This window comes from Podarcis erhardii (assembly GCF_964252035.2).
Source record: "Podarcis erhardii genome assembly, chromosome: 17".
NCBI classification, from domain to species: Eukaryota; Metazoa; Chordata; class Lepidosauria; order Squamata; family Lacertidae; genus Podarcis; species Podarcis erhardii.
The window spans coordinates 3290737-3305226 of record NC_138515.1 but is presented as its reverse complement, the minus strand read 5'-3'; the positions used below and the strand labels follow the sequence as shown (position 1 = coordinate 3305226).

The following is a 14490-nucleotide window of genomic DNA, read 5'->3' as shown; positions in this document are numbered from 1 at the left end:
TACCTGCATGGAAGCTGTAACTTCTAACTTGGAAGCCCCACTCCCTAATTTCAGATAGGAAGCTTGTGAGAGATGCATATAGCCTGCCTTTTCTCGGGAGGCCCTCACTGCATGTTCTAGAGCTGATGCTGGAGATCAAGGCAAGTTTTTAGCATCAAAGCAGAAGATGGGTTAAAGGTGTGAATACATTCAGCAGATCTTCATATTTTAAAGTAATGCTGCAAAGGGTCCTGACCAACTTCATGACTGCAGTCTGCAGGGGTGGGGTGAATCTTTCTCTCTGCACCATGATCCTGTTTAAAATTGGCACAGCAGCTGCCCCCTCCAAGAGGAAAACTGCCTCTGTGCCAGTGCCCCCTGGCTCAAACCATGCCTTGTCTAGGAGGAGTCTGTTGGCATAAGAATCATGAACTAACATGCTGCTGCTTTCTGCTCTTTAGTTTGTGCTGGTCTTTATTTAGTAGCACTCATCTCTATATTTAGATTCGTCCCAGAAGATTCATGAGTGGCCACTATTGTAGGAGTGATTCCCTTGACAGGCTCCCAGCCACTGCTACCTCCTCCATCGGCCTGCTTTTCCGTCTTTCTCTGATTCACTTTTATCTTGCACAGAATCCGTCTGTAGAAGGAACCTGACTGGATTCCCAAGGATGGAGCCCTCATGCTTTCTGCGCTTCTTGCCGCTCTTGTTGCTGTGCCCAGCAGGAGCCCCCTTCCGGATCTGTGCCTTCAACACTCAGCGCTTTGCTCAAGGGAAGGCAAACAAGGCCAGCGTCATGGACACACTTGTCAAGGTGGGGACTTTAAGGCAACCCCTGGCGGGAGCCCTGATTCTTCTGGATGCATGTCGCTTCTGTGGGTTGAATTCCTTCTTTAGACAGGATTTGCTCACATGAACAACGTGTATTAACAAGTTCTAATGGGTGTGGAAGGAGTAGGAAGGACAGGTTAGGAAGAGAAGCCACTAAAGTTAGGTGTAGGGCTGGATCTGCTATGAAACCACCCCTGGTTCAAAGCGCCTAATTCCAGAGGAGCCCCAGAAGTGACTTTAGTCTACAATGCTTTAAAATATTGGGTCCAGTAGATCCAATTTGAGTTGCATGACTCAAATTGATTAATTTTTTGCTGTATATATTTTGATAATCCCGGACTTCCGGGTTGGCGCCATCGCCGAATGGCGGACTCCCTCCGAGCTCCGGAGGGAGCCTGCTCGGCAGGGGCTGGGTTCTACCGCGCCGGCGACGCGGGGACCCTCAAAAACCATGGGCGCTGAAACCCATGGGCATGGTGACTCGGCGGGCACCGTTTGCGCCCCCCCGACCACGCGAAGGAGCCTTTTTAAAGGCTACGGAGCGGGTGACGGGGGGGTGCTGTGAGTCCTCCGCTTCCCCTGCCGAGTGAAGCCACATGCCATTTGGCGGAGAGCGCTGACTTCTTCCATTGAAAATCTGGACTTAAAAGAATAAACCGTGAGTAATTGGAACTTGGATTAAAAAGGGGAACAAATTTTTTCTTAAATTCGGAGCGAGTGGGGGAGGTGCAAAAAGGAAGTCAGCCTCCCCCCTGTTGTAGAGGAGCTAAAGCAAAGGACCTGACAACTAAGATCGAGTGCAACCTTTTTTTGATAAAGTTATTAATTTCGCGATGGAAAATTATAAGCTGGGCTGGAGGAGAAAAGTGGAATGTGAATTAAAATACAACCCCCCCCCCCGAAAAACCCCGGGAGCGATCCGTGAGAGCGCCGGGAGAGGAGAAATAGAGGTTTTGACAGCTGTCAAAGGAGCTGCCAAAACTGAAGAACAAAAAGAGAACTTTGTTACGAGGACTTTGCTGGTTACATTTGTTATAAATTGGATATAAACTGTTTAAAACAAGGAATAATAAGTTACTTTGACTGGTGGGTGTGATCGGGAAGGAAACTGAGTTATTATAACCCCTCTAGAGGAGCTGTGGGTCATTACAAGTATTGCTGGCATGGAATTTGAATCAGACTTTTTATCTCCTGGGAAACTGCAGAAATGGAACACTATTTTGTCTACAGAGGTCTACACACTAAAGGAGACAATAGATTTATCTATTGAAGAATGGAAGGGACTTGACGTAAATGTTTTGTTCCTGAATAACAAAGCCTCTATAGAGGAATTACAAGCTTTTTGGAATTAGAACATTTGTGCAGGAGAGCAGGGGGAAAAAAAAAAAGAGGAGAAGAGAGAACAACAAGAACAACAAGAATAACAAGAACTGGACAAAGTTGGAAGATAGACCCTTTCCAAGATTGGACATTCGAAATCAAAGATGACCAAAAGACGGCAAAGACTATTAAAAAGACGGCAAAGCGGACTGGTGAAGGATTATGGCTTAGATGTGGGAGCTCCAGGACGACAGTAGACATCGACGGACATTGGGAACGCAACCGGGAAAGGGGGGAGGGAAATTTGGAATCCAAAGGGTGTTAAATTACATTTTATTCTTTTTTCTATTTTTTTTTATGTTAATCTGTATTGTATACTAAAGAGGGGAACTCGTGGAAGGGAACAGGTCGATTTTAGGGGATGGGAAAATATTTTTTAAATTGGGTTAATGATAATAACTTTAAAACTTGGGGTAAGAATTTGCTGAATCTATTTGAAAGAATTGGAATACAAGAGGGGGAGGGGAGGGGAAGTCCTGGAAAGATGATATTGAAAATAAGGCCTTAAATTTGGATGTTTTTCTTTTCTGTTATATTTGAATTTTTTTAATAAATATTATTAAAAATATATATATATATTTTGATAATCCCAAAGTTTTTGAGTAAAGCTGTTGTAAAGGTGTGGCAATCTGTTGTGGAACAACCCCATTGAAGAAAATAACAGTTGTTGGTTACCCAGACCTTTTTGCTGGTTGCGATTGGGCCCCCATGGCAGTTCAAGTTTCATGGCCCCCAAAATGCAGGTCCGTCACTGGTTAGGAGCTCCAGGGGAGAGCCAAAGTTCAGTGGTAAGAACACATGCTTTGCAGGCAGAAGGTTCACCTTTAAATGTGAACTGAATCAGAATTCTCTCCCATTCCCTAGGTATAGCCCAGACACAGATTTACCACCTTATTTAGGACTAACATGTTGGAGTCCAACAACATTTGGGCTCTCTACCCCTGATATACAGGCTAATGTGTCTCTGTTCCCTCCCACAGATCCTCTCTCGTTGTGATATCGCTGTCCTACAAGAGGTGATGGATGCAAAGGGAAAAGCAGTTCCTGCCTTGGTGGCTGCCCTGAATCGGTGAGTGTGAGTAATATGGGAGAAATGCAACCAGAGGGAGAGGAATCCATGAAGAGATAGTGGAGAAGGAGACAACAGGGCCTTTGGAAAAAATATGGATTGGGAAAGAGAAATGAATGGGAGGAAAGCTGGACAGTTGCATGATGGGAGCAGAGCTGGCCCAGATATTTTGGTGCTTGAGGTGGAAAAACCCTTCCCCCTAAATTGTGTTGGGCATAATTCCCCAGGCTGTTCTGCATGAGTCTCACAGGAACGAGAGGGAGATCTGTGCAAGATTAGCAATACCATTTATTTCAATGAGGCTTGTGCAGGAAAATTGCCAGTGTACTGTGCTTTGTCTCATGGCAGGACTGTGTCAGAATGGGGAGGAATCTTGGATATGGTGATGGTGTGTGTGTGCTCGTGTGTGTGTGTGTGTGTGTGTGTGTGTGTACACTAACCCCCAGCCAGTCAGTAAACAGAATACAGTGGTACCTCTGGTTACGAACTTAATTCGTTCCGGAGGTCTGTTCTTAACCTGAAACTGTTCTTAACCTGAGGTACCACTTTAGCTAATGGGGCCTCCCGCTGCTGCCGCGCTGCTGGTGCATGATTTCTGTTCTCATCCTGAGGTAACGTTCTTAACCCGAGGTACTACTTCCAGGTTAGCAGAGTCTGTAACCCGAAGTGTTTGTAACTGGAGGTGTTTGTAACCCGAGGTACCACTGTACCAGCTAAGGAGCCCCACTGGGTTCATAACTCTGAGGCTCATGCTGGTAGTCAGGGGAACTACTGAACCCAAGGCCAGCCAGCAGGAGCTCATTGAACCTGATGCACAGGACCAGGGCACACAAAACCAGCACCAGGACTCTCCACAGCAGCACCGTGACCATACTGAGGGAGAACACTGGATCTGGGAGCTTTATTGTTGGCAACAGCAGAGGATTGGTTCTCCTGAATTACCCTACTCCCAGCACCAAGAGGATTCTGGACTGTAATGATGGAGTCCTGGCCTGAACTGCCTGAAGCTCCCTCCTCTGACCTGGGTGGTACAGGAAGCGAGTGTCTGACTTTCAAAACTCCCACATTGCCTTACAGTAGGGCTGGAGAACCTGTGGCCCTCCAGATGTTGTTGGAATTAACTCCCATCAGCCCCAGCCAACAAAGGCCAATGATCAGGGATGGTAGTTGTAGTTCAATAGCTAGAGGAATACAGGTTTTCCATTCCTACTTTACAGTGAGACTTTTTCTCAATTTATCCACTCACTGGCTGAAGTGCTTTTTATATATCCACGTATATCTTCAATGCAACTGAATTCTCTTTTCCTGTCAGGTATCATAGTTCTAGTCCCTATACCTACCTCACCAGCCCTCTGCTGGGCCGGAACAACTACCAAGAACGCTATGCATTCATATACAGGTGAGTGTCATGAGTGTCATGAGCGTGCATTTAGATGATGGTGGTGATGAATTAACGTTTATATAGTGATTTTTAGTACATATTAGAGAGCTTTTAACTACATTATCTCAGATATCTTTACAATGCTGTAAGATATGGAGAAAATAATACTGACCTATCACAAATGGGAGATTGGAGGCTGATAGAATAGAAGCTTGGCATATGTCACACTTTTAAATTGTGTCTTACTGCCCATCTTCAGAGGATGAGGCTGTGGGTTCAGAGGAGACACCAGACTGCCCTGGAATCTCTGGCACAAGAGGAGCCTGTTTTTGCCAGCACCTTTCTAGCAATTATTGCCTTGTTCTACCTTGACTTACCGTACCTTCCTTTGCTTTGCCAGAGCCTGGACTTTGCTTTATCTTGCCTTGCTTTGCTTGACTCTGTGCTGCCTTGGCCGAACCCTGGACTTTACCCTGCTCTGCTGGACCTTGAACTCTTGTCCTGCTTCTGCCAGAACTTTCATGCTGCTGTGGCCATCACTTGGAACAGAACCAGGTTATTTGAGGGAGGGCCTTCTCCGGTACAAACCATCCAGGTCACTGTGGTCTCTAGGTGGGGCTTTCATGACTGTGCCACATTTCGAAAAATGCAGAAATAATGAGACCCTTTTATTGCAAGAAAAAAGCAATTGTTGGTGCCCAATCTAGGATGTGCTATTGACCTTGATGAGGGCTCTGCATCAATTTCCTGCCCCACATATTTTCCTTAATTGTAATCCCCACAGATGCAAGGAGTCAAGTTTCTCTCTTAGCAAATATCCACCACTTATTTCATCCTTATTCGCTAGACCACAGATAATGTGAAATAAATTATTCCTTTTGTTGCTCACACAGCACTGTCTCGGTAGGTACAATCTAGCCTTCAGCTTCACCCTGGGCACTTTCAAACTGTTGTTGTGTAGGACTCAATCGCATATCGGCCACTTCAGGTTGCACAATTGCAGTTGATTGGAAAGCGTCGTACAACAAACCCACATCCCTAAAAGATTTCACTCTTTGTGATCAGAAAACTGATACGGAAATGTACTGGAAAGTGTGCTTTAACACAATGTCATTGTCAGGGAACTGCCATCAGCTCAGAGGCGAGAGGTGGAAGGTTGTGTTACAGGGAGTCTCCGAAGATCTTGCAAAGTACTTCTTCCTCTGGTGAGGAGGGAAGCCCCACCTCCTGTGGGGAGGGGGTGCAAGGACCAGAAGATGCTAGGGAGAGCCTGAGCAAAGCGGAGGGGAGGGAAGTACCCCTTTGCCAGCGCCTGTTCTGCGCAGTAGTCTTAGGCACAGAGAGGGGAGGAGAAAGTTGGGGGTCACACAGTTGTTATGCTGGGGAAGGACCGCCCACTCCCAGATTCTGCTAACGACTAAGCAGACATGGACTTGCAATGCTCTGCACTGTAAATAGTTTGTACAGATAATAAAGCCTAAAAAAGGCAGGTTGGAGTCTTGCCTGTTTGCTCTGGAGCAACCATACCAACACCTGACAGTCATCTAATCTCCCTGTAAACAAATCAGCCTCAATTAAAATGTCATTTGGAAGCAGCCCATGTGTTTTCCCTGCTGAAGCCTGTGATGGGAGCTTTGCCAGGGAGTAATAATAATAACAACAACTACTACTGCTGCTGCTGCTAATATTTATATGAATACCTACTGAGACAATCCACAAACAGCAATTTTATCATTATGAATTACTGTTGAAACAAGAAATATTGGGGGGGCGGAGTGTGCCAAATTTTGTCCTCGCTCAGAGCACCACATTAAAGCCCACCCCTGCATACTTTCACCTCTTCCCTGGGGCCAGAGTTATTTCTGTGTTCTCCCCTCCCCTAGGGAACAGAAGACTCGGATGCTAGACTTCTACTCCTACGAGGACAGACATCCAGACCGGCCTGATGTCTTTGCTCGGGAGCCCTTCATTGTCCGCATCAGCATTCCAAACAAAAGTAAGGGGCCTAGGACATCTCAGGAGTTCTCTTTCTGCGTGTGGGAGAGTGGGGAGCCTGAACTTCTAGAGGGTGATATTTGGGTTTGAAGACTGAAAAAAATGTTGTTTTATGGAAAGTAGAAGAGTTGGGTGCTATTCTGGAGCAAGAGTTTTGCATAAGTCTATGAAGCTGATTAGGTGCAGAATCAGAAGTCTTTTTTCTTTATTTCCTCTCTTTTAGTTTATAATATTAAAAATGCTTGGTATTTGATGTTAACTTTGGTGTATTATTTTTTCTCTTTTTTCCAAGCATTAATAAAAAATAATAATAAAATAATGAGAGTTATTTGGAGACTCCTATTCCCCTTACAGAGCTACAGTTTCCAGAGTTCCCTGGAAAGAAGGATTGACTGTTAAACAACTCTGAGAATTGTAGCTCTGCGAGGATATTGGGGGGGGGGGTTCTCCTCTCAGCACCCTTAGCAGACTATAGTTCCCAGGATGATTGGGGGGGGGGTGTTGAAAGCCATGACTATTTAGAGTGGCATGATGCTGCTTTAAACCTATAGTGTAGATGCAGTCTAAGAGATCACCTACTTTCCTCCTGCATTTTCTCAGATCATCCAAGCAAACATCTGTTGACAATAGCATTCATACAGCATGACTAGTTGGACATAATAGAAAACTATGGGTTTTTGTTATGTGAACAAGCTGCAACAAGCCTTGTTTTTGTGTATTCCACATTCTCCTTTATCATATGCTACAGTAGGAAATCAGAAGTATCCAGACAAACCATAGTTCCTATGATGTATGAACTCAGGGAAATGTGATTTGCTCAAATTATGTTTAGTGAGAAGAAGCCAGGATCAAAATGGTGGTTCCAGATCTTGTTTTGTTTTCAAACCATAGGGGCTATATTGAGTTGGAATTCCAAGTTGCCTAGATTACTCTGTACCTTGTGGTTACCTTTTTCTCCATTTCCATTCCCAAGAACTCAAGGAGCTGGTGTTGATCCCACAGCACACTATGCCCAAGGCAGCTGAAACTGAAATAGATGCTCTCTATGATGTTTTCCTGAGTGTGAAGGAACGCTGGGGCACAGAGGTAAGGAATGGGTACTTGCAAGGGAGCTGAGGTTTAAGAGAATGGCAGGGGATTTGCTGTCTCACCGTGCATCTACATGGGAAATTTTTCTGCTGCTTCACTGCTGCAGCTACTGCTGACCATGTCCAGCCATTGTAATGTTTGCAGTCTTGTTGACCATTGGTAGATATCATGGACTGGCTGGAAGCAGAGGAGTCATGGGAAGCATCAGCTGGGGAGCCCCAGGGGGAAGAAGGCTCAGAGCCAGGGGAGTGGTGGCGGGATGGCGATGAGTGGTCAGAGGGAGCAGTCTGGGAGGAGGTATCAGAAGCTTAAGAGGTCACAGGGTTTGGTGAGCAGGAAGAGGCTGTGGTAGAGAGCAGTCCGAAAGCAGAGGTATAAGTGGAAGTTGGGGAGGGGGGAGAGGCAGAGTTCAGGCAGACTGCTGAAGAAGCCAAGGACTTTCCCTCTCAATCTACAACCAGCCCCCCTTTCCCCTGGTCTCCCAGTAAACAAAGAGGGCAGAGCAAAGACAGACAAGGCGAAAAAGTCTCAGATTGCTTGGGAAGGACCTGGGGGGGGGATGAGAGACTTAGAGAGCAGTGGGAAGGCCAGGGATCTTCAGTCCTCACAACTGCCCCATTGGGGCAAGACCTAGTTGGAAGAATTGCTGTGCTCATTAGGCCTGAGCTGTTTTGTTTCTTTGAACAAAGAGTTAACTTCACTGACACCTTGATAAGTTATTGCTGACTGGCAAACGGCTTCCACCTTGACAGTAGATTCTGCCATATTGGAAATATGTCTGGATGAAGCCTGTGATGCCACCACAACCAATGCAGCTTGCTTCTCAGACAGAGCACAAGGCAAGTTCTCTGATGCTGAGCCAAGTATATGAGATGGCACATATTGGAGAAGCTGGTCCTTTAGGTAACCAGGCCCCAGGCGGTTAGGTTTCCTGTCCTGTTCCTTGACATAAAAAGTTCCTCTCCCCTAATTTGAAGGACAAACACCATCTCTGCTTGAGAACCTGGCAACTGCTTATTTTCCAGCCAGCATCTCTTTTCTGCTCTCACTAATCCCGTTGCTCACTTAATGAATATTGGCGAGCTGATTTTTTCTCCTTCTTATTCCTCCCCAGGATATGATTTTCTTGGGTGATTTCAATGCTGACTGTGGCTATGTGGCAAAGAAACGCTGGGGACAAATCCGCCTGCGCCAGGACCCTGGCTTCCATTGGCTCATCGGTGACAATGCCGACACCACCGTTCGGGACACAACCCACTGTGCCTATGACAGGTGAGATCCCGGAACCAGCTTTACCGGTCAGGGGATGAATTGCATGATCCACTCTATTTTAACCCATGCCTCACTCTTCCTTACACCTAAACAGGATTGTGGTCCATGGAGAACGCTGCCTGGCTGCTGTGGTGCCTGGATCTGCTCAGCCGTTCAACTTTGCCAAAGAATTTGGGCTCTCAGAAGCAGAGGTACCAGGAAATTCCTGTTGGGAGGGGGAAATTGCTTGCTGATAAGCACATAGTATGGCATGTTTCCGCATGCACTGGGCCAGTGACATGTTGGGACAGCCCCATCGTCATCATGGCAGCCATGAAGTCCTTAGCCAGTTGCTTTGGCATGAATGTTGAAGTCCCACAGAACCAGCAGCCTGGGAGTCCTCAGCACGGCCTCTGAGACCAGCTCTGTCAATTCAGGCAGGGAGACTGCTGGGTGGCAAGGTGGGCAGTAAACCAGCAGAATCCCTAATCTGTCCTGATTGCCCAGTGCCAGGATCCCCCAACTGGACAGAAAGCCTGGAGAGAGAGATGAAATCTCTATAGACCACAGCAACTCCCCTCCCTGACCCTCAAGTCTGTCCTGATGTTGCATCAAGTACCCAGGCTGGCATAGCTGGGTGAGACCAACTCCACCCTGCACACCCACCCAGGTCTCAGTGATACAGAGCGGGTTGGCCTCTGCCTCTGCCGTGTGCCCCTTACCTGCCCTGTCCCCGCCCCACACCCAGAGCCACTGTGATTGGGGTCACCTCTGCCTTCCCCATCTCCTCTTTACCTAGAACACATTCTACATTCCTTATTTTAAAACAACAAACCCCCCAAATTTCAAAACACATGTTAGTAGAAGTTAAAAAGAATTTAAAACATTTTAAACAATTAGGGCAATAATAACAGCAGTGCAAACCCCCAACAAATGCCCCTAACAATATCCGAACCCAAGAGTCTGTTCAGCCACCTCAGCTTTGCTGCTGGAGTCAGTCAGTGGAAAAGCCCTGCAAGGCAGGAGTAGGTCTTCCAGGACTGGCAGCCAAGGTGGTTGATGCTTCTTGCTTACCTGGAATGAAGGGAGTGTGATTGCATGTAGAAACTCTCCTAAAGTACAAAAAGTTACATTATTCATTCTTGCATTTCCCCCTACCTTTTCCTTCAAGGAGTTCAAGGGGGCATATATAGTTATAGAGGGTTACAGGGTTGCCCATGCCTGCATTAAAGCACTGGAATCTGCTATGGAAAGGAACCCTTTTTTTGTACAGGAGATAGAAACCAGATCTCTTGTTGCCCAGCTCCTCATTTTCTCTTTATCTCTTTATCTGCTTTTTCAGGCTTTGGAGATCAGTGACCATTATCCTGTAGAGGTGGAACTGAACAGAGCCCATTGGAGATGCCAGCAAGCCAGGCCAGCTGGCCTTGTGTTGCTAGCCTTAGTCATGCTGGCTGGCTCAGGTTATGGCATCTGAAGCTGTTCTGATACCAGGGGTCCAAATGCTGGTGGCTGCCTTGACTCTACAGTTCTGTAACACTTCTCTACAGTTCTTCAACATTTCTGTGTTGAACTGCCAAGAGGATTCCCCTTTTTTACATGAGAATGGATGGCTTGCCTGTGGCCACCCATGGAGTGAGCTTTGACGTGGGACTTTCACAGTTCACACTTGGTCAGCCAGCATATTATGTTTTTGTTGCCCCTGCAGTCCAGTACTAGCAGATTTTAAATACTGAAGGAAGCACTATATTGATGCAGTCGGAGCCCCCTCTGCAGCAGAAGGGAATGTGGATCTTTCAGCACAACTGGACCACTTATAGGAAGGTGAATTCTGTCTGGCAACTGCACCAAAGAAGATTTGCATGGATTTTCAGGCACCCTCATTCTCTTGCAGAGTCCAGGCTTTCCCAAACCAGATCTGGGTACTGTTTCAGGCTGCTTCGGAAATTTGCAAAAAGGGAATCAGCTGGCTGCTGATGAAAGTTTGTGTCACTTCTCAGTTACAATCAAAGAATTGAGATGGGCCTTGAAAAGGACCAACGAATCATCTGACTTTTTGACAGAAGGACCTATCTAGACACAGTACAGTGGTACCTCAGATTACATACGCTTCAGGTTACATATGCTTCAGGTTACAGACTCTGCTAACCCAGAAATAGTGCTTCAGGTTAAGAACCTTGCTTCAGGATGAGAACAGAAATCGTGCTCTGGTAGCGCGGCGGCAGCAGGAGGCCCCATTAGCTAAAGTGATGCTTCAGGTTAAGAACAGTTTCAGGTTAAGTACGGACCTCCAGAACGAATTAAGTACTTAACTCGATGTACCACTGTACAGACATGGGACTGAACCATTCTGGACTACAGGTGGGGTTCATTGAAACTGAATGCTGCTCTGTGTAAAAAACTGCCTCTCTGTGAAAAGCTGGCATATCAAAGAGAAGGAGGCCCCATCTGCACCATTTAAAGCAGGATCACAGCACCTTAATCAGCCATGGTTTTCCCCAAAGCATCCTAAGGGGAGTAGTAAGTTAAGGGTGTTGAGAGTTGCTAGGAAGCCCCTGTTCCTCTCACAGAGCCACAATTCCCACAGTTCCCTGGGCAGAGGGATTGACTGTTAAACTAGTCTGAAAATTGTAGCTCTGGAAGGAGAATGGGGGTTGCTCCTTGTAATTCTCAGCACGCTTAAGAGCTCCCAGGAGTGTTTGGGGGAAGCCATGGTTGTTTCAAGTGGCATGATACTACTTTAAATGGGTGGTGCAGCCAGAGCCAGAAGCTGCTATCATTCTCCCTGTTGTGTTAATTCCCAGGGTGCAGGGAGGGTTTTTTTAATAGGAGGTGGAGCCTACCTGCATTTTGAAGTAGCACAGTCCCAACAAAGCTTCACAGAAGACTTTTTCCACATGAGTAAATCTCAATACCCAACCTAAAAAAAGTCTTCCAAGTAGAGGTGTAGGAAGGGGGGGCAGTGGGGGCAGGCCTCCCCAGGTGCCCTCACTGAGGGGGGTGACATTCGGTGCACCGCCCACCCATGACTCCCAAGCCTACCCCGAGCCGTTGGAGTAAGGGGGGAGCTGCGCCACATTCCCCCCTTCCCCCTTTGTTTTGACAGCTTGGGGGAGGCTTGGGAGTTGCTGGCGGGCAACATGCTGAATGTCCGCCATGGACAGCTTGCTCCACCCCCATGAGCAGCTTGCTCCGCCCCTGGCTACAGGGTGCATGTGCTGCTCCAGGCACCCTCCACCCCACGCCCCCCTCAGGAGCGCACCCGCCCTGGGCAGTGTGGGCATATGCTGTGCCGCAGCTTCCAAACCAAAAAACATACAGCAGAACTTCACCACCTTTCTAATCCTCCCCCTACTGCTGAAGTTCTCTTTAGGAAGAACTATTAATGAAGTGCAGCCGAGATCTACCTCTCAGTCACTTAATTAATTTGCCTCTTGTACTTCTTCCTCACCCACAATTGATAGGGTGATCTATCAGCAGGTCGGGCTTTTCCCTCCCTGCCTTTTTTAAAAACAAGAACAGGTCATATGTGCCATTCTTCCTGAAAAACAGGGCAGAAAGAGAAAATGGTAAAGGACATACAGAGAGGAACCGTGTTCTCAGAATGGGAAGTAGCACTGAAACTTCTTGCCATTTTTGACTCAGGGAACATTCTGCTAAGCAACAATATGACAAAGCTCCCCCCCCCCCTTTGTGTGTGTGTGTGTGTGTGTGTGTGTGTGTGTGTGTGTGAGAGAGAGAGAGAGAGAGAGAGAGAGAGAGAGAGACAGAAAGAGAGAGCACATTGTTCGTGTAATCTCATCCTTTTACGCTATAGGAATCAGTAGATGCCTATTTTCTCCTGTATAAAGAGGTGCACAGTAACATAGGAAGATGCTTTAATGATGACTCAAACTACTCGTCTGTCATTCTTCTCTATACTGACTGGTTGTGGCTCTGTGGGGCTTCAGGCAGGGGTTTGGCCCAGTCCTGCCTGGAGATGCTGGGGACTGAACATGGGAATTTTGTATGTAAAGCATGTGCTCTGCCACTGAGCCACAGCCCTTCCCTATCATTCTGATTTCTGAGATGCATTAAAGGACAGCTTTGAAGCTGACAAGACCAATCACGCAGTTTAGAAGGCTGTGTGTGCTATAGATATTTCAGTTGCTTTGTTTTCGGCTGTGGGTCGGTTCCCTCTCTTTCTAGGAAGAGATGTATAAAGAGGGTTGGATATGGATTATACGTGTTAGTAGAATTTTCATGCAGTAGAAACTCTAAACTCAATGATACAAAGCAAATGCTTTTTGTGGTGTTCTATAATGGTTTTCTGTAGCCTATAAAATCTTGGGTCATGACTGAACTAAACTTCAGAAGATAATTGGTTTAAATAAGGAACATTTCCCAGGGGGGTAGTCATGTTAGTCTGCTGCTGCTGCTGCAGCAGCAGCAACAAAAAGACTTGTGGCACCTTAAAGATGTAATACCTTTTATTACAGCAAAACCTTTCATGGGGTGTAATATTCACGCATATATACATATGGGCAACATGTAAGGATGGAAGTGAACTGCAATGGAATACAAAAAGTACAGTCTGACAATTCAACTAGAGCTTGAATGTATGCAAAATGAGGAACATTTAATCCATGCCAAAATGATGCAGCTTGGTTCCAGTGGTCCTCAGCAAGGTTCTTGGTTCGTAATGAGAAGCACAGGGTCTTCTGCAAAACAACTTTATGGTCTTGTCCCATTCATTATTATTCCCGTTATTTGTGGGTTAGCTCTCACTGCCATACTTTAAAAAAGCTGATTGTATTTCCTCTACCTCTGCAATCCGTCTTCCTTTAATGCATAGATTTGTTCAAAAAATCCATTAACAGATGGACCTTCTCACCTTGACCATTTCCAAAGAAGATCCTCCAAAGGATTTGTCCTGATAGGACAATATAAAATTTAAAAATGTATATACACATAGCAGTGCGGCCTCTTTATACCATGCACCTGTGCTTTAATTATACCAACAGAAAAATCTGAAATGATCAATAAAATAATGAATTAATAAAAGATAACTGCTAGATGTGATTTAATCAGAGATAAATGCAAAAAGCAGGTATCAGGGGTTGGTCAGCAATACATCACACAGAATAAGTGAAATCTTTCTTAGAAGAAACAAGGTCTGCTCAGGAGTTCCAGGCCCAATGGGCACAGCAAATCTACTTGGTAGATCTTGCCTCTATGAGGCAGTTGTGGGACTGAAGGTCCCTGCCTTCCCCCAGCTGCCTACCAGTAAGTCTCTTCCTCTCCCACAATTTGAGACCGTGCTGGCGTGCCTGCCTTTGCTTCTCTCCCTTCATCCTCCTTCTAGTCCTGGGAGATCAGGGAAGAAGGTAGCTTGTCACACCAAGAGCAGGAGAACTCCTGGCTTCTTCAACAGCCTGACTCATCTCTGCCTCTCTGGCCTCCCCTCTTGCTTCCGCTTCTGATTTTGCACTTCTCTCTGCCACAGACTCCCTGCTCACTAAACCCTGTTACATC

The 14490-nt window shown here is 46.4% G+C and overlaps 1 protein-coding gene and 1 long non-coding RNA gene across 2 annotated transcripts; both read left to right on the top strand.

Moving 5' to 3' along the window:
- Positions 1–612: 612 nt before the first annotated feature.
- DNASE1L1 (deoxyribonuclease 1 like 1) lies at positions 613–10504 on the top strand. The gene is made up of 8 exons (XM_081844557.1): positions 613–794; positions 3172–3260; positions 4573–4659; positions 6525–6637; positions 7610–7722; positions 8840–8997; positions 9092–9188; positions 10319–10504. The coding sequence occupies exons 1-8, from the start codon at positions 651–653 to the stop codon at positions 10451–10453; spliced, it is 936 nt and encodes a 311-aa protein (XP_081700683.1). The 5' UTR covers positions 613–650; the 3' UTR covers positions 10454–10504.
- A 2042-nt stretch (positions 10505–12546) lies between these two features.
- Positions 12547–14024, top strand: LOC309331977. Its single transcript, XR_014152025.1, has 2 exons — positions 12547–12669; positions 12727–14024. It is a non-coding gene; the product is annotated as an uncharacterized lncRNA (long non-coding RNA).
- Positions 14025–14490: the final 466 nt, after the last annotated feature.